Source organism: Dendrobates tinctorius, unplaced genomic scaffold, assembly GCF_039654945.1.
Source record: "Dendrobates tinctorius isolate UK_male_01 unplaced genomic scaffold, ASM3965494v1 ptg000502l, whole genome shotgun sequence".
NCBI lineage: Eukaryota > Metazoa > Chordata > Amphibia > Anura > Dendrobatidae > Dendrobates > Dendrobates tinctorius.
The window spans coordinates 1,044,712-1,065,334 of record NW_027362161.1 but is presented as its reverse complement, the minus strand read 5'-3'; the positions used below and the strand labels follow the sequence as shown (position 1 = coordinate 1,065,334).

The following is a 20,623-nucleotide window of genomic DNA, read 5'->3' as shown; positions in this document are numbered from 1 at the left end:
TCCCTGTATATTCTAGTCATTCTCATCCTCCCTGTATTTTCCCGTCATTCTCATCCTCCCTGTATATTCCCGTCATTCTCATCCTCCCTGTATATTCCAGTCATTCTCATCCTCCCTGTATATTCCCGTCATTCTCGTCCTCCCTGTATATTCCCATCATTCTCATCCTCCCTGTATATTCCCGTCATTCTCATCCTCCCTATATATTCCCATCATTCTCATCCTCCCTGTATTTTCCCGTCATTCTCATCCTCCCTGTATATTCCCGTCATTCTCATCCTCCCTATATATTCCCATCATTCTCATCCTCCCTGTATTTTCCCGTCATTCTCATCCTCCCTGTATATTCCCGTCATTCTCATCCTCCCTGTATATTCCCGTCATTCTCATCCTCCCTGTATATTCCCGTCATTCTCATCCTCCCTGTATATTCCCGTCATTCTCATCCTCCCTGTATATTCCCGTCATTCTCATCCTCCCTGTATATTCCCGTCATTCTCATCCTCCCTGTACATCCCGGTCATTCTCATCCTCCCTGTATATTCCCGTCATTCTCATCCTCCCTGTATATTCCCGTCATTCTCATCCTCCCTGTATATTCCCGTCATTCTCATCCTCCCTGTATATTCCCGTCATTCTCATCCTCCCTGTATATTCCCGTCATTCTCGTCCTCCCTGTATATTCCCGTCATTCTCGTCCTCCCTGTATATTCCCGTCATTCTCGTCCTCCCTGTATATTCCCGTCATTCTCGTCCTCCCTGTATATTCCCGTCATTCTCGTCCTCCCTGTATATTCCCGTCATTCTCGTCCTCCCTGTATATTCCCGTCATTCTCGTCCTCCCTGTATATTCCCGTCATTCTCGTCCTCCCTGTATATTCCCGTCATTCTCGTCCTCCCTGTATATTCCCGTCATTCTCGTCCTCCCTGTATATTCCCGTCATTCTCGTCCTCCCTGTATATTCCCGTCATTCTCGTCCTCCCTGTATATTCCCGTCATTCTCGTCCTCCCTGTATATTCCCGTCATTCTCGTCCTCTCCAGCCATCTGCCTTTTTTTGGTCTTCCCCTTCTCTGGGATCCCTCCCGCATCCCCCTCTCTCTGGGATCCCTCCCGCATCCCCCTCTCTCTGGGATCCCTCCCGCATCCCCCTCTCTCTGGGATCCCTCCCGCATTCCCCTCTCTCTGGGATCCCTCCCGCATTCCCCTCTCTCTGGGATCCCTCCCGCATCCCCCTCTCTCTGGGATCCCTCCCGCATCCTCCTCTCTCTGGGATCCCTCCCGCATCCTCCTCTCTCTGGGATCCCTCCCGCATCCTCCCCTCTCTGGGATCCCTCCCGCATCCCCCTCTCTCTGGGATCCCTCCCGCATCCCCCTCTCTCTGGGATCCCTCCCGCATCCCCCTCTCTCTGGGATCCCTCCCGCATCCCCCTCTCTCTGGGATCCCTCCCGCATCCCCCTCTCTCTGGGATCCCTCCCGCATCCTCCTCTCTCTGGGATCCCTCCCGCATCCCCCTCTCTCTGGGATCCCTCCCGCATCCCCCTCTCTCTGGGATCCCTCCCGCATCCCCCTCTCTCTGGGATCCCTCCCGCATCCCCCTCTCTCTCTGGGATCCCTCCCGCATCCCCCTCTCTCTGGGATCCCTCCCGCATCCCCCTCTCTCTCTGGGATCCCTCCCGCATCCCCCTCTCTCTCTGGGATCCCTCCCGCATCCCCCTCTCTCTCTGGGATCCCTCCCGCATCCCCCTCTCTCTCTGGGATCCCTCCCGCATCCTCCTCTCTCTGGGATCCCTCCCGCATCCTCCTCTCTCTGGGATCCCTCCCGCATCCCCCTCTCTCTGGGATCCCTCCCGCATCCCCCTCTCTCTGGGATCCCTCCCGCATCCCCCTCTCTCTGGGATCCCTCCCGCATCCTCCTCTCTCTGGGATCCCTCCCGCATCCCCCTCTCTCTGGGATCCCTCCCGCATCCCCCTCTCTCTGGGATCCCTCCCGCATCCCCCTCTCTCTGGGATCCCTCCCGCATCCCCCTCTCTCTGGGATCCCTCCCGCATCCTCCTCTCTCTGGGATCCCTCCCGCATCCCCCTCTCTCTGGGATCCCTCCCGCATCCCCCTCTCTCTGGGATCCCTCCCGCATCCTCCTCTCTCTGGGATCCCTCCCGCATCCCCCTCTCTCTGGGATCCCTCCCGCATCCCCCTCTCTCTGGGATCCCTCCCGCATCCTCCTCTCTCTCTGGGATCCCTCCCGCATCCTCCTCTCTCTGGGATCCCTCCCGCATCCTCCTCTCTCTGGGATCCCTCCCGCATCCCCCTCTCTCTGGGATCCCTCCCGCATCCCCCTCTCTCTGGGATCCCTCCCGCATCCCCCTCTCTCTGGGATCCCTCCCGCATCCCCCTCTCTCTGGGATCCCTCCCGCATCCCCCTCTCTCTCTGGGATCCCTCCCGCATCCCCCTCTCTCTGGGATCCCTCCCGCATCCTCCTCTCTCTGGGATCCCTCCCGCATCCTCCTCTCTGCTCTTCTCCTCTTCTCTGCCTGCTCCCTTCCTTCCACCTCCTCTGTTCCTTTCCTTCCTCCTCCATTCTTGGAGCGGCTTCCCCCTCGTTGCCTGGTTGCAGTCACCTCTCCATTCATCGGTGGTGCTCACCCTGCTCCGTCATCTGCACCCTCCCCCTCGCTCTGCGGAACCCTGTCTTCTCCGTATTTCTCTGTGTCACTCATCGCTGGATGTTCCTGGATCTCGCAGCAGCATCAGCACCAGACGCCGCATCCTTGCGCTTGCTGCTGCTTTCTCTCGCCCCCTCAATGCCTGCATCTCCCTCCTCCTCCTCCATCTGGATTCTGTAATGTGACGAATTAAGGGGCAGAGACCACCCCAATATGAGGTCCCCCTGCACGAAGATGACGGAGCGTTCCTGCCTTGTCCCTGGCCTTTGTGTGGTGGAGTGACAGCGGTCCCCCAGCCTCCTCCCCGCTACCTCTTACTGCGCACGGTTCCTCCCTGTCTCTCGTCTTTTCTCTTGTCCCATCTTTTTCTCCTCCCTCCGTTCCTCACTCACTTTCCACAGCCCCCTCCTTCTCTGGAGATCGGGGGGAGAGATGTTTGTGTCTGTATGGTACGCCAAAAAAATGGGGAGACGCTTCATAAGCAACGTCAGGAAAGCCAAGAAGCAGAGGCAGCCGGTGAGTTAGTGAGTGTGAGTTGTGGCATAGTGAGTGTGCATCCATAGATGCGGCAGGGTGAGCGTGCACCCAAAGAAGCGCAAGGTGAGCGTGCAGCGACAGATGCTGCACAGTAAGCGTGCGCGCACAGACGTGACAAGATGAGTGTGTATGCGAACAATGAGCGTGCACCCACAAATGCAACATGGTGAGCGTGCACCGATGGATGCGGCATGGCAAGTGCTTATTCCCATGTACGGCTCGGTGAGCGCTCGATCCCAGATGCGGCGCGGTGAGCGCTCAACCCCAGATGTGGCACGGTGAGCACTCATCCCCAGATGCAACACGGTGAGCGCTCAACCCCAGATGCGGCACGAAGAGCGCTCGACCCCAGATGTGGCACGGTGAGCACTCATCCCCAGATGCGGCACGGTGAGCGCTCGACCCCAGATGCGGCACGGTGAGCGCTCGACCCCAGATGCGGCACGAAGAGCGCTCGACCCCAGATGTGGCACGGTGAGCACTCATCCCCAGATGCAACACGGTGAGCGCTCGACCCCAGATGCGGCACGGTGAGCGCTCAACCCCAGATGTGGCACGGTGAGCACTCATCCCCAGATGCAACACGGTGAGCGCTCAACCCCAGATGCGGCACGAAGAGCGCTCGACCCCAGATGCGGCACGGTGAGCGCTCGACCCCAGATGTGGCACGGTGAGCACTCATCCCCAGATGCGGCACGGTGAGCACTCATCCCCAGATGCGGCACGGTGAGCGCTCGACCCCAGATGCGGCACGGTGAGCGCTCGACCCCAGATGCGGCACGAAGAGCGCTCAACCCCAGATGTGGCACGGTGAGCACTCATCCCCAGATGCAACACGGTGAGCGCTCGACCCCAGATGCTGCAAGAAGAGCGCTCGACCCCAGATGTGGCACGGTGAGCACTCATCCCCAGATGCGGCACGGTGAGCACTCATCCCCAGATGCGGCACGGTGAGCGCTCGACCCCAGATGCGGCACGAAGAGCGCTCGACCCCAGATGTGGCGCGGCGAGCGCTCGGCCCCAGATGTGGCGCAGCGAGCGCTCGGCCCCAGATGTGGCGCGGCGAGCGCTCGGCCCCAGATGGGGCGCGGCGAGCGCTCGACCCCAGATGCAACAAGGTGACCCCAGATGTGGCGCTTCTGTGACGCACTTCGATTGCTTGTTGTATTGGCAGCCATGGAAGCCTCAGTATCAGGATATCATGGTGTCACATACATAGCTCGCTGCTTGTTGTATGATTGCCACCGGTCAGTGATCATGGAGAGCATTGTGATACGTTGTGATACGTGCTCAGACTCCCCATACTGTCATTACAATTCAATATAAAGTATTATATCTCCTGAGTGTGCCGCCGTGATGATATATCGTGATAGAGCGGTATTCCCTCCTACATCTGTGTTATATATGTACTGGTGCTATATCGTGATAGAGCGGTATTCCCTCCTACATCTGCGTTATATATGTACTGGTGCTATATCGTGATAGAGCGGTATTCCCTCCTACATCTGTGTTATATATGTACTGGTGCTATATCGTGATAGAGCGGTATTCCCTCCTACATCTGTGTTATATATGTACTGGTGCTATATCGTGATAGAGCGGTATTCCCTCCTACATCTGCGTTATATATGTACTGGTGCTATATCGTGATAGAGCGGTATTCCCTCCTACATCTGCGTTATATATGTACTGGTGCTATATCGTGATAGAGCGGTATTCCCTCCTACATCTGTGTTATATATGTACTGGTGCTATATCGTGATAGAGCGGTATTCCCTCCTACATCTGCGTTATATATGTACTGGTGCTATATCGTGATAGAGCGGTATTCCCTCCTACATCTGCGTTATATATGTACTGGTGCTATATCGTGATAGAGCGGTATTCCCTCCTACATCTGCGTTATATATGTACTGGTGCTATATCGTGATAGAGCGGTATTCCCTCCTACATCTGTGTTATATATGTACTGGTGCTATATCGTGATAGAGCGGTATTCCCTCCTACATCTGTGTTATATATGTACTGGTGCTATATCGTGATAGAGCGGTATTCCCTCCTACATCTGTGTTATATATGTACTGGTGCTATATCGTGATAGAGCGGTATTCCCTCCTACATCTGTGTTATATATGTACTGGTGCTATATCGTGATAGAGCGGTATTCCCTCCTACATCTGTGTTATATATGTACTGGTGCTATATCGTGATAGAGTGGTATTACCTCCTACATCTGTGTTATATATGTACTGGTGCTATATCGTGATAGAGTGGTATTACCTCCTACATCTGTGTTATATATGTACTGGTGCTATATCGTGATAGAGCGGTATTCCCTCCTACATCTGTGTTATATATGTACTGGTGCTATATCGTGATAGAGCGGTATTCCCTCCTACATCTGTGTTATATATGTACTGGTGCTATATCGTGATAGAGCGGTATTCCCTCCTACATCTGTGTTATATATGTACTGGTGCTATATCGTGATAGAGCGGTATTCCCTCCTACATCTGTGTTATATATGTACTGGTGCTATATCGTGATAGAGCGGTATTCCCTCCTACATCTGTGTTATATATGTACTGGTGCTATATCGTGATAGAGCGGTATTCCCTCCTACATCTGTGTTATATATGTACTGGTGCTATATCGTGATAGAGCGGTATTCCCTCCTACATCTGTGTTATATATGTACTGGTGCTATATCGTGATAGAGTGGTATTACCTCCTACATCTGTGTTATATATGTACTGGTGCTATATCGTGATAGAGTGGTATTACCTCCTACATCTGTGTTATATATGTACTGGTGCTATATCGTGATAGAGCGGTATTCCCTCCTACATCTGTGTTATATATGTACTGGTGCTATATCGTGATAGAGCAGTATTCCCTCCTACATCTGTGTTATATATGTACTGGTGCTATATCGTGATAGAGTGGTATTACCTCCTACATCTGTGTTATATATGTACTGGTGCTATATCGTGATAGAGCGGTATTCCCTCCTACATCTGTGTTATATATGTACTGGTGCTATATCGTGATAGAGTGGTATTACCTCCTACATCTGTGTTATATATGTACTGGTGCTATATCGTGATAGAGCGGTATTACCTCCTACATCTGTGTTATATATGTACTGGTGCTATATCGTGATAGAGCGGTATTACCTCCTACATCTGTGTTATATATGTACTGGTGCTATATCGTGATAGAGTGGTATTACCTCCTACATCTGTGTTATATATGTACTGGTGCTATATCGTGATAGAGCGGTATTACCTCCTACATCTGTGTTATATATGTACTGGTGCTATATCGTGATAGAGCGGTATTACCTCCTACATCTGTGTTATATATGTACTGGTGCTATATCGTGATAGAGCGGTATTACCTCCTACATCTGTGTTATATATGTACTGGTGCTATATCGTGATAGAGCGGTATTCCCTCCTACATCTGTGTTATATATGTACTGGTGCTATATCGTGATAGAGCGGTATTACCTCCTACATCTGTGTTATATATGTACTGGTGCTATATCGTGATAGAGTGGTATTACCTCCTACATCTGTGTTATATATGTACTGGTGCTATATCGTGATAGAGCGGTATTCCCTCCTACATCTGTGTTATATATGTACTGGTGCTATATCGTGATAGAGCGGTATTACCTCCTACATCTGTGTTATATATGTACTGGTGCTATATCGTGATAGAGCGGTATCACCTCCTACATCTGTGTTATATATGTACTGGTGCTATATCGTGATAGAGTGGTATTACCTCCTACATCTGTGTTATATATGTACTGGTGCTATATCGTGATAGAGCGGTATTACCTCCTACATCTGTGTTATATATGTACTGGTGCTATATCGTGATAGAGCGGTATTCCCTCCTACATCTGTGTTATATATGTACTGGTGCTATATCGTGATAGAGCGGTATCACCTCCTACATCTGTGTTATATATGTACTGGTACTATATCGTGATAGAGCGGTATTCCCTCCTACATCTGTGTTATATATGTACTGGTGCTATATCGTGATAGAGTGGTATTACCTCCTACATCTGTGTTATATATGTACTGGTGCTATATCGTGATAGAGTGGTATTACCTCCTACATCTGTGTTATATATGTACTGGTGCTATATCGTGATAGAGCGGTATTACCTCCTACATCTGTGTTATATATGTACTGGTGCTATATCGTGATAGAGCGGTATTCCCTCCTACATCTGTGTTATATATGTACTGGTGCTATATCGTGATAGAGCGGTATCACCTCCTACATCTGTGTTATATATGTACTGGTGCTATATCGTGATAGAGCGGTATTCCCTCCTACATCTGTGTTATATATGTACTGGTGCTATATCGTGATAGAGCGGTATCACCTCCTACATCTGTGTTATATATGTACTGGTACTATATCGTGATAGAGCGGTATTCCCTCCTACATCTGTGTTATATATGTACTGGTACTATATCGTGATAGAGTGGTATTACCTCCTACATCTGTGTTATATATGTACTGGTGCTATATCGTGATAGAGCGGTATTACCTCCTACATCTGTGTTATATATGTACTGGTGCTATATCGTGATAGAGCGGTATTCCCTCCTACATCTGTGTTATATATGTACTGGTGCTATATCGTGATAGAGCGGTATCACCTCCTACATCTGTGTTATATATGTACTGGTGCTATATCGTGATAGAGCGGTATTACCTCCTACATCTGTGTTATATATGTACTGGTGCTATATCGTGATAGAGCGGTATTCCCTCCTACATCTGTGTTATATATGTACTGGTGCTATATCGTGATAGAGCGGTATTACCTCCTACATCTGTGTTATATATGTACTGGTGCTATATCGTGATAGAGTGGTATTACCTCCTACATCTGTGTTATATATGTACTGGTGCTATATCGTGATAGAGCGGTATTACCTCCTACATCTGTGTTATATATGTACTGGTGCTATATCGTGATAGAGCGGTATTCCCTCCTACATCTGTGTTATATATGTACTGGTGCTATATCGTGATAGAGCGGTATTACCTCCTACATCTGTGTTATATATGTACTGGTGCTATATCGTGATAGAGCGGTATTACCTCCTACATCTGTGTTATATATGTACTGGTGCTATATCGTGATAGAGCGGTATTACCTCCTACATCTGTGTTATATATGTACTGGTGCTATATCGTGATAGAGTGGTATTACCTCCTACATCTGTGTTATATATGTACTGGTGCTATATCGTGATAGAGTGGTATTACCTCCTACATCTGTGTTATATATGTACTGGTGCTATATCGTGATAGAGCGGTATTACCTCCTACATCTGCGTTATATATGTACTGGTGCTATATCGTGATAGAGCGGTATTCCCTCCTACATCTGTGTTATATATGTACTGGTGCTATATCGTGATAGAGCGGTATTACCTCCTACATCTGTGTTATATATGTACTGGTGCTATATCGTGATAGAGTGGTATTACCTCCCACATCTGTGTTATATATGTACTGGTGCTATATCGTGATAGAGTGGTATTACCTCCTACATCTGTGTTATATATGTACTGGTGCTATATCGTGATAGAGCGGTATTCCCTCCTACATCTGTGTTATATATGTACTGGTGCTATATCGTGATAGAGCGGTATTACCTCCTACATCTGCGTTATATATGTACTGGTGCTATATCGTGATAGAGTGGTATTACCTCCCACATCTGTGTTATATATGTACTGGTGCTATATCGTGATAGAGTGGTATTACCTCCCACATCTGTGTTATATATGTACTGGTGCTATATCGTGATAGAGCGGTATTCCCTCCTACATCTGTGTTATATATGTACTGGTGCTATATCGTGATAGAGCGGTATTACCTCCTACATCTGCGTTATATATGTACTGGTGCTATATCGTGATAGAGTGGTATTACCTCCTACATCTGTGTTATATATGTACTGGTGCTATATCGTGATAGAGTGGTATTACCTCCCACATCTGTGTTATATATGTACTGGTGCTATATCGTGATAGAGCGGTATTACCTCCTACATCTGTGTTATATATGTACTGGTGCTATATCGTGATAGAGCGGTATTCCCTCCTACATCTGTGTTATATATGTACTGGTGCTATATCGTGATAGAGCGGTATTACCTCCTACATCTGTGTTATATATGTACTGGTGCTATATCGTGATAGAGCGGTATTACCTCCTACATCTGTGTTATATATGTACTGGTGCTATATCGTGATAGAGCGGTATTCCCTCCTACATCTGTGTTATATATGTACTGGTGCTATATCGTGATAGAGCGGTATTACCTCCTACATCTGTGTTATATATGTACTGGTGCTATATCGTGATAGAGCGGTATTACCTCCTACATCTGTGTTATATATGTACTGGTGCTATATCGTGATAGAGCGGTATTACCTCCTACATCTGTGTTATATATGTACTGGTGCTATATCGTGATAGAGCGGTATTCCCTCCTACATCTGTGTTATATATGTACTGGTGCTATATCGTGATAGAGCGGTATTCCCTCCTACATCTGTGTTTTATATGTACTGGTGCTATATCGTGATAGAGCGGTATTACCTCCTACATCTGTGTTATATATGTACTGGTGCTATATCGTGATAGAGTGGTATTACCTCCTACATCTGTGTTATATATGTACTGGTGCTATATCGTGATAGAGCGGTATTACCTCCTACATCTGTGTTATATATGTACTGGTGCTATATCGTGATAGAGCGGTATTCCCTCCTACATCTGTGTTTTATATGTACTGGTGCTATATCGTGATAGAGCGGTATTACCTCCTACATCTGTGTTTTATATGTACTGGTGCTATATCGTGATAGAGCGGTATTACCTCCTACATCTGTGTTATATATGTACTGGTGCTATATCGTGATAGAGCGGTATTACCTCCTACATCTGTGTTATATATGTACTGGTGCTATATCGTGATAGAGCGGTATTCCCTCCTACATCTGTGTTTTATATGTACTGGTGCTATATCGTGATAGAGCGGTATTACCTCCTACATCTGTGTTATATATGTACTGGTGCTATATCGTGATAGAGCGGTATTCCCTCCTACATCTGTGTTATATATGTACTGGTGCTATATCGTGATAGAGCGGTATTCCCTCCTACATCTGTGTTTTATATGTACTGGTGCTATATCGTGATAGAGCGGTATTACCTCCTACATCTGTGTTATATATGTACTGGTGCTATATCGTGATAGAGCGGTATTACCTCCTACATCTGTGTTATATATGTACTGGTGCTATATCGTGATAGAGCGGTATTCCCTCCTACATCTGTGTTTTATATGTACTGGTGCTATATCGTGATAGAGCGGTATTACCTCCTACATCTGTGTTTTATATGTACTGGTGCTATATTCATGCGAGTGGCGGTGGTATATCGTCCTCCCGGCCCCTCCCATCAGTTCCTGGATCATTTTGCCACTTGGATTCCATATTTTCTCTCCTGTGACCTCCCTACCCTCATCATGGGAGATTTCAACATCCCCATTGCTCTTCCCCTCTCCCCATCTGCTACTCACCTTTATCTCTAACCTCCTCGTTTGGCCTTTCGCAGCTTACTAATTCTCCAACGCATGAAGACGGAAACTCCCTCGACTTGGTCTTCTCTCGGCTTTGTGCAGTGGATGATTTTGCAAACTCCCCTCTCCCGCTCTCTGACCACAACCTTCTTTCATTCTCTATAAAGAACTGCCAGGCCGCTCAGGTCACCCCCACTGTCCAGACTTATAGAAACATACAGGCCATTAACACCCAGAAACTTATGAAGAACTTGCAGTCTTCATTGGCCCCTATCTCCTCCCTCTCATGTCCTGATTCTGCACTGAAGCATTACAATGAAACACTTCAAACTGCCCTGGATGAATTTGCACCCCCTATAAATAGAACACCACAACGCAGACGGCGACAACCCTGGCACACGGTGCAAACACGTTTCCTGCAGCGGTGCTCCAGGTGCGCCGAACATCTGTGGAGAAAATCCAACCTACCCGAAGATTTCATCCATTATAAATTTATGCTTAGAACATACAACACTGCCCTTCACCTCTCCAAACAAACCTATTTCAACACCCTCATCACCTCACTGTCCAATAACCCGAAACGTCTCTTTGACACTTTTCATTCTCTACTCAATCCAAGAGTACAGGCACCAACCATGGAGCTCCGAGCTGACGATCTGGCCAATTACTTCAAAGAAAAAATTGACCAGATCCGACAGGAAATTATCTCCAAATCCCCTCATACCATGCACTGTCCTCCCTCCCCCACTGAATCTAGCTCACTCTCTGATTTTGAACCAGTCACAGAAGAAGAAGTAAGCAGGCTCCTTGCATCTTCTCGCCCAACTACTTGCACCAGTGACCCATTTCCGTCACATCTCCTCCAGTCCCTTTCCCCTGCTGTCACCACTCACCTAACTAAAATATTTAACCTCTCTCTCTCTTCTGGTATCTTTCCCTCCTCATTTAAGCATGCCATCATACATCCACTACTTAAAAAACCATCCCTCGACCAAAACTGTGCCGCTAACTATAGACCTGTCTCTAATCTTCCCTTCATCTCTAAACTCCTGGAACGCCTGGTCCACTCCCGTCTTATCTGCTATCTCTCAGAAAACTCTCTTCTCAACCCTCTCCAATCCGGTTTCCGCTCTTTACACTCCACTGAAACTGCCCTCACTAAAGTCTCTAATGATCTGCTAACAGCTAAATCTAATGGTCACTACTCCATGCTAATTCTCTTGGATCTCTCTGCAGCATTCGACACTGTGGATCATCAGCTCCTCCTCACTATGCTCCATTCCATTGGCCTCAAGGACACCGTTCTCTCCTGGTTCTCCTCCTATCTCTCCGACCGCTCCTTTACTGTATCTTTTGCCGGTTCCTCCTCCTCTCACCTTCCCCTTACTGTTGGGGTTCCTCAAGGATCGGTTCTAGGCCCCTTCCTCTTCTCCTTGTACACTGCCCCTATTGGTCAAACAATCAGTAGATTTGGTTTCCAGTACCATCTCTATGCTGATGACACCCAATTATACGCTTCTTCTCCTGACATCACGCCAGCCTTTCTAGAAAACACCGGCGATTGTCTAAACGCTGTGTCTAATATCATGTCCTCACTATATCTGAAACTGAACCTGTCAAAGACTGAACTCCTGGTGTTTCCTCCCTCTACTAATGCACCTATACCCGACATTGCTATTTCTGTGTGTGGTTCCACTATTACTCCCCAGCAACAGGCCCGCTGTCTTGGGGTCATACTTGACTCCGAGCTTTCCTTTGCCCCCCACATTCGATCAGTGGCTCGCTCTTGTCATCTGCACCTCAAAAACATTTCTAGAATTCGACCTTTTCTTACTTTTGACTCCGCAAAAACTCTTACTGTTTCTCTTATTCATTCTCGTCTGGACTATTGTAACTCTCTTCTAATCGGTCTCCCTCTTACCAAACTCTCCCCTCTCCAATCTGTCTTGAATGCTGCAGCCAGGATCATATTCCTCACCAATCGTTACACCGATGCCTCTACCTTGTGCCAGTCATTACACTGGCTACCCATCCACTCCAGAATCCAGTATAATCTTATTACCCTCACCCAAAAAGCCCTCCATGGCTCAGCACCACCCTACATCTCCTCCCTTGTTTCAGTATACCACCCTACCCGCGCCCTCCGTTCTGCTGATGACCTGAGGTTAGTATCCTCAATAGTCAGAACCTCCCACTCCCGTCTCCAAGACTTTACACGTGCCGCTCCAATTCTTTGGAATGCACTTCCCAGGTCAATACGATTAGTCCCCAATCCCCACAATTTTAAGCGTGCCCTGAAAACTCATTTATTCAGACTGGCCTACCGCCTCAACACATTAACCTAATCTATCCCTGTGTGGCAGAGCCAAAAGTTTTACCATAACCAGGTTCCCGCATCATGTTCCCACATGCTTTATGCATCCATTAGCCCTCTGTGTCTGTACTGTTACACACTTAATATTATGGCTGGTCCATACAATCAGGGCAACTGTTACCACCCACCTTTCGTGTCTCCCCTTTCCTCATAGACTGTAAGCTTGCGAGCAGGGCCCTCATTCCTCTTGGTATTTGCTATAATCTACTGTATGTGATTATTGTTATGCTGTAATGTCTATTGTCTGTACAAATCCCCTCTGAAATGTAAAGTGCTGCGGAATATGTCGGCGCTATAGAAATAAATTTTTTTATTATTATTATATCGTGATAGAGCGGTATTCCCTCCTACATCTGTGTTATATATGTACTGGTACTATATCGTGATAGAGCAGTATTACCTCCTACATCTGTGTTATATATGTACTGGTGCTATATCGTGATAGAGCGGTATTCCCTCCTACATCTGTGTTATATATGTACTGGTGCTATATCGTGATAGAGCGGTATCACCTCCTACATCTGTGTTATATATGTACTGGTGCTATATCGTGATAGAGCGGTATTCCCTCCTACATCTGTGTTATATATGTACTGGTGCTATATCGTGATAGAGCGGTATTCCCTCCTACATCTGTGTTATATATGTACTGGTGCTATATCGTGATAGAGCGGTATTCCCTCCTACATCTGTGTTATATATGTACTGGTGCTATATCGTGATAGAGCGGTATCACCTCCTACATCTGTGTTATATATGTACTGGTGCTATATCGTGATAGAGCGGTATCACCTCCTACATCTGTGTTATATATGTACTGGTGCTATATCGTGATAGAGCGGTATTACCTCCTACATCTGTGTTATATATGTACTGGTGCTATATCGTGATAGAGCGGTATCACCTCCTACATCTGTGTTATATATGTACTGGTGCTATATCGTGATAGAGCGGTATTCCCTCCTACATCTGTGTTATATATGTACTGGTACTGTATCGTGATAGAGCGGTATTACCTCCTACATCTGTGTTATATATGTACTGGTGCTATATCGTGATAGAGCGGTATTACCTCCTACATCTGTGTTATATATGTACTGGTGCTATATCGTGATAGAGTGGTATTCCCTCCTACATCTGTGTTATATATGTACTGGTGCTATATCGTGATAGAGCGGTATTACCTCCTACATCTGTGTTATATATGTACTGGTGCTATATCGTGATAGAGCGGTATTACCTCCTACATCTGTGTTATATATGTACTGGTGCTATATCGTGATAGAGCGGTATCACCTCCTACATCTGTGTTATATATGTACTGGTGCTATATCGTGATAGAGCGGTATTCCCTCCTACATCTGTGTTATATATGTACTGGTACTGTATCGTGATAGAGCGGTATTACCTCCTACATCTGTGTTATATATGTACTGGTGCTATATCGTGATAGAGCGGTATTACCTCCTACATCTGTGTTATATATGTACTGGTGCTATATCGTGATAGAGTGGTATTCCCTCCTACATCTGTGTTATATATGTACTGGTGCTATATCGTGATAGAGCGGTATTCCCTCCTACATCTGTGTTATATATGTACTGGTGCTATATCGTGATAGAGCGGTATCACCTCCTACATCTGTGTTATATATGTACTGGTGCTATATCGTGATAGAGCGGTATTCCCTCCTACATCTGTGTTATATATGTACTGGTGCTATATCGTGATAGAGCGGTATTCCCTCCTACATCTGTGTTATATATGTACTGGTGCTATATCGTGATAGAGCGGTATCACCTCCTACATCTGTGTTATATATGTACTGGTGCTATATCGTGATAGAGCGGTATTCCCTCCTACATCTGTGTTATATATGTACTGGTACTATATCGTGATAGAGCGGTATTCCCTCCTACATCTGTGTTATATATGTACTGGTACTATATCGTGATAGAGCGGTATTCCCTCCTACATCTGTGTTATATATGTACTGGTGCTATATCGTGATAGAGCGGTATTCCCTCCTACATCTGTGTTATATATGTACTGGTGCTATATCGTGATAGAGCGGTATCACCTCCTACATCTGTGTTATATATGTACTGGTGCTATATCGTGATAGAGCGGTATCACCTCCTACATCTGTGTTATATATGTACTGGTGCTATATCGTGATAGAGCGGTATTACCTCCTACATCTGTGTTATATATGTACTGGTGCTATATCGTGATAGAGCGGTATCACCTCCTACATCTGTGTTATATATGTACTGGTGCTATATCGTGATAGAGCGGTATTCCCTCCTACATCTGTGTTATATATGTACTGGTACTGTATCGTGATAGAGCGGTATTACCTCCTACATCTGTGTTATATATGTACTGGTGCTATATCGTGATAGAGCGGTATTACCTCCTACATCTGTGTTATATATGTACTGGTGCTATATCGTGATAGAGCGGTATTCCCTCCTACATCTGTGTTATATATGTACTGGTACTATATCGTGATAGAGCGGTATCACCTCCTACATCTGTGTTATATATGTACTGGTACTATATCGTGATAGAGCGGTATTACTTCCTACATCTGTGTTATATACAGTGGGGCAAAAAAGTATTTAGTCAGTCAGCAATAGTGCAAGTTCCACCACTTAAAAAGATGAGAGGCGTCTGTAATTTACATCATAGGTAGACCTCAACTATGGGAGACAAACTGAGAAAAAAAAATCCAGAAAATCACATTGTCTGTTTTTTTTTTTTTATTTTATTTGCATATTATGGTGGAAAATAAGTATTTGGTCAGAAACAAAATTTCATCTCAATACTTTGTGATATATCCTTTGTTGGCAATGACAGAGGTCAAACGTTTTCTGTAAGTCTTCACAAGGTTGCCACACACTGTTGTTGGTATGTTGGCCCATTCCTCCATGCAGATCTCCTCTAGAGCAGTGATGTTTTTGGCTTTTCGCTTGGCAACACGGACTTTCAACTCCCTCCAAAGGTTTTCTATAGGGTTGAGATCTGGAGACTGGCTAGGCCACTCCAGGACATTGAAATGCTTCTTACGAAGCCACTCCTTCGTTGCCCTGGCGGTGTGCTTTGGATCATTGTCATGTTGAAAGACCCAGCCACGTTTCATCTTCAATGCCCTTGCTGATGGAAGGAGGTTTGCACTCAAAATCTCACGATACATGGCCCCATTCATTCTTTTATGTACCCGGATCAGTCGTCCTGGCCCCTTTGCAGAGAAACAGCCCCAAAGCATGATGTTTCCACCACCATGCTTTACAGTAGGTATGGTGTTTGATGGATGCAACTCAGTATTCTTTTTCCTCCAAACACGACAAGTTGTGTTTCGACCAAACAGTTCCAGTTTGGTTTCATCAGACCTCTCCCAAAACTCCTCTGGATCATCCAAATGCTCTCTAGCAAACTTCAGACGGGCCCGGACATGTACAGGCTTAAGCAGTGGGACACGTCTGGCACTGCAGGATCTGAGTCCATGGTGGCGTAGTGTGTTACTTATGGTAGGCCTTGTTACATTGGTCCCAGCTCTCTGCAGTTCATTCACTAGGTCCCCCCGCGTGGTTCTGGGATTTTTGCTCACCGTTCTTGTGATCATTCTGACCCCACGGGGTGGGATTTTGCGTGGAGCACCAGATCGAGGGAGATTATCAGTGGTCTTGTATGTCTTCCATTTTCTAATTATTGCTCCCACAGTTGATTTCTTCACTCCAAGCTGGTTGGCTATTGCAGATTCAGTCTTCCCAGCCTGGTGCAGGGCTACAATTTTGTTTCTGGTGTCCTTTGACAGCTCTTTGGTCTTCACCATAGTGGAGTTTGGAGTCAGACTGTTTGAGGGTGTGCACAGGTGTCTTTTTATACTGATAACAAGTTTAAACAGGTGCCATTACTACAGGTAATGAGTGGAGGAAAGAGGAGACTCTTAAAGAAGAAGTTACAGGTCTGTGAGAGCCAGAAATCTTGATTGCTTGTTTCTGACCAAATACTTATTTTCCACCATAATATGCAAATAAAATGAAAAAAAAACAGACAATGTGATTTTCTGGATTTTTTTTTCTCAGTTTGTCTCCCATAGTTGAGGTCTACCTATGATGTAAATTACAGACGCCTCTCATCTTTTTAAGTGGTGGAACTTGCACTATTGCTGACTGACTAAATACTTTTTTTCCCCACTGTATGTACTGGTGCTATATCGTGATAGAGCGGTATTCCCTCCTACATCTGTGTTATATATGTACTGGTGCTATATCGTGATAGAGTGGTATTCCCTCCTACATCTGTGTTATATATGTACTGGTGCTATATCGTGATAGAGCGGTATTCCCTCCTACATCTGTGTTATATATGTACTGGTGCTATATCGTGATAGAGCGGTATTCCCTCCTACATCTGTGTTTTATATGTACTGGTGCTATATCGTGATAGAGCGGTATTACCTCCTACATCTGCGTTATATATGTACTGGTGCTATATCGTGATAGAGCGGTATTACCTCCTACATCTGTGTTATATATGTACTGGTACTATATCGTGATAGAGCGGTATTACCTCCTACATCTGTGTTATATATGTACTGGGGCTATATCGTGATAGAGCGGTATTACCTCCTACATCTGTGTTATATATGTACTGGTGCTATATCGTGATAGAGCGATATTACCTCCTACATCTGTGTTATATATGTACTGGTGCTATATCGTGATAGAGCGGTATTACCTCCTACATCTGTGTTATATATGTACTGGTGCTATATCGTGATAGAGCGGTATTACCTCCTACATCTGTGTTATATATGTACTGGTGCTATATCGTGATAGAGCGGTATTACCTCCTACATCTGCGTTATATATGTACTGGTGCTATATCGTGATAGAGCGGTATTCCCTACTACATCTGCGTTATATATGTACTGGTGCTATATCGTGATAGAGCGGTATTCCCTCCTACATCTGTGTTATATATGTACTGGTGCTATATCGTGATAGAGCGGTATTACCACCTACATCTGTGTTATATATGTACTGGTGCTATATCGTGATAGAGCGGTATTACCTCCTACATCTGTGTTATATATGTACTGGTGCTATATCGTGATAGAGCGGTATTACCTCCTACATCTGCGTTATATATGTACTGGTGCTATATCGTGATAGAGCGGTATTCCCTACTACATCTGCGTTATATATGTACTGGTGCTATATCGTGATAGAGCGGTATTCCCTCCTACATCTGCGTTATATATGTACTGGTGCTATATCGTGATAGAGCGGTATTACCTCCTACATCTGTGTTATATATGTACTGGTGCTATATCGTGATAGAGCGGTATTACCTCCTACATCTGCGTTATATATGTACTGGTGCTATATCGTGATAGAGCGGTATTCCCTACTACATCTGTGTTATATATGTACTGGTGCTATATCGTGATAGAGCGGTATTACCTCCTACATCTGCGTTATATATGTACTGGTGCTATATCGTGATAGAGCGGTATTACCTCCTACATCTGTGTTATATATGTACTGGTGCTATATCGTGATAGAGCGGTATTACCTCCTACATCTGCGTTATATATGTACTGGTGCTATATCGTGATAGAGCGGTATTACCTCCTACATCTGTGTTATATATGTACTGGTGCTATATCGTGATAGAGCGGTATTACCTCCTACATCTGTGTTATATATGTACTGGTGCTATATCGTGATAGAGCGGTATTACCTCCTACATCTGCGTTATATATGTACTGGTGCTATATCGTGATAGAGCGGTATTACCTCCTACATCTGCGTTATATATGTACTGGTGCTATATCGTGATAGAGCGGTATTACCTCCTACATCTGTGTTATATATGTACTGGTGCTATATCGTGATAGAGCGGTATTACCTCCTACATCTGTGTTATATATGTACTGGTGCTATATCGTGATAGAGCGGTATTCCCTCCTACATCTGTGTTATATATGTACTGGTGCTATATCGTGATAGAGCGGTATTACCTCCTACATCTGCGTTATATATGTACTGGTGCTATATCGTGATAGAGCGGTATTACCTCCTACAATCTTAAGGCTATGTGCACATGCTGCGCGATCTGCAGCAGAACTGCATGTGATATAGCATTAAAGGCAATGTAAAGCAAAATCTGCAGCATGTCACTTCTTTTGTTTGGATTTGCTGCAGTTTTTCACCTGCTCCATTCTAGAAATATGCAGGTGGGAAAACTGCAGGGGAAATCCGCACAAAACATGCAGTAAATCCGCAGGTAAAACGCAGGTCATTTTACCTGCGGATTTAGCAAAAGCTGCAGGGAAAATTCCTCAGCAGATTCAACACCGTGTGCAAAATATACCCTAAAATTGCTGTGAGGGGATGGCGCCTTCACTTATGAGTGATTGGGAGCAGTTTTGAGAAGAGTCGTCCAGAATTCCAGCTGGGAGATGTAAGACTCCTGTGGATGGTTATAGGAAGCGATTGATCGTTGATTCATTATGGGATTCGTGGCAGCTCTGCTCCTGCTGTCATTTAAATGTTGCTTTTTCCTATTGGTCATCAAAAGTTAATGTCAGTCTCTTTCTTGCAGCTGATTTTGGGCTGATCAGCTGATGTGAGTGGTGACCACTCCCAAAATCCTTTAAATAGTTAACCATCAGTTGACTTTCGGTAATAGCAGACCAGCCTGGAGTGAGGAGCTCTCTGGTGTCAGTGGTGTAGCTGCTGGAGTGAGGAGCTCTCTGGTGCCAGTGGAGTAGCTGCTGGAGTGAGGAGCTCTCTGGCGTCAGTGGTGTAGCTGCTAGTGTGAGGAGCTCTCTGGTGTCAGTGGTGTAGCTGCTGGTGTGAGGAGCTCTCTGGTGTCAGTGGAGTAGCTGCTGGAGTGAGGAGCTCTCTGGTGTCAGTGGTGTAGCTGCTGGAGTGAGGAGCTCTCTGGTGTCAGTGGAGTAGCTGCTGGAGTGAGGAGCTCTCTGGTGTCAGCGGTGTAGCTGCTGGTGTGAGGCGCTCTCTGGTGTCAGTGGTGTAGCTGCTGGTGTGAGGCGCACTCTGGTGTCAGTGGTGTAGCTGCTGCAGTGAGGCGCTCTCTGGTGTCAGTGGTGTAGCTGCTGGTGTGAGGAGCTCTCTGGTGTCAGTGGTGTAGCTGCTGGTGTGAGGAGCTCTCTGGTGTCAGTGGTGTAGCTGCTGGAGTGAGGAGCTCTCTGGTGTCAGTGGTGTAGCTGCTGGAGTGAGGAGCTCTCTGGTGTCAGTGGTGTAGCTGTTGGAGTGAGGAGCTCTCTGGTGTCAGTGGTGTAGCTGCTGGAGTGAGGAGCTCTCTGGTGTTAGTGGTGTAGCTGCTGCAGTGAGGCGCTCTGGTGTCAGTGGTGTAGCTGCTGGTATGAGGACCTC

General features: G+C 46.2%; 1 protein-coding gene across 3 annotated transcripts in view; it reads left to right on the top strand.

Annotated features, from left to right (window-relative positions):
• The window catches only part of DLG4 (discs large MAGUK scaffold protein 4), a 169,447-nt gene that overhangs the window by 29,707 nt on the left and 119,117 nt on the right, over window positions 1–20,623 (top strand). The window contains exon 1 of one of the 3 annotated variants that reach the window (XM_073564933.1): window positions 2,481–3,183. The exons of the other annotated variants lie outside the window; for them this stretch is intronic. Coding sequence (XP_073421034.1) covers window positions 3,100–3,183 — 84 coding nt within the window. The 5' untranslated portion in view covers window positions 2,481–3,099. Of the gene's footprint in view, window positions 1–2,480; window positions 3,184–20,623 lie in introns of those variants that run through there. 3 annotated transcript variants of the gene reach the window in all.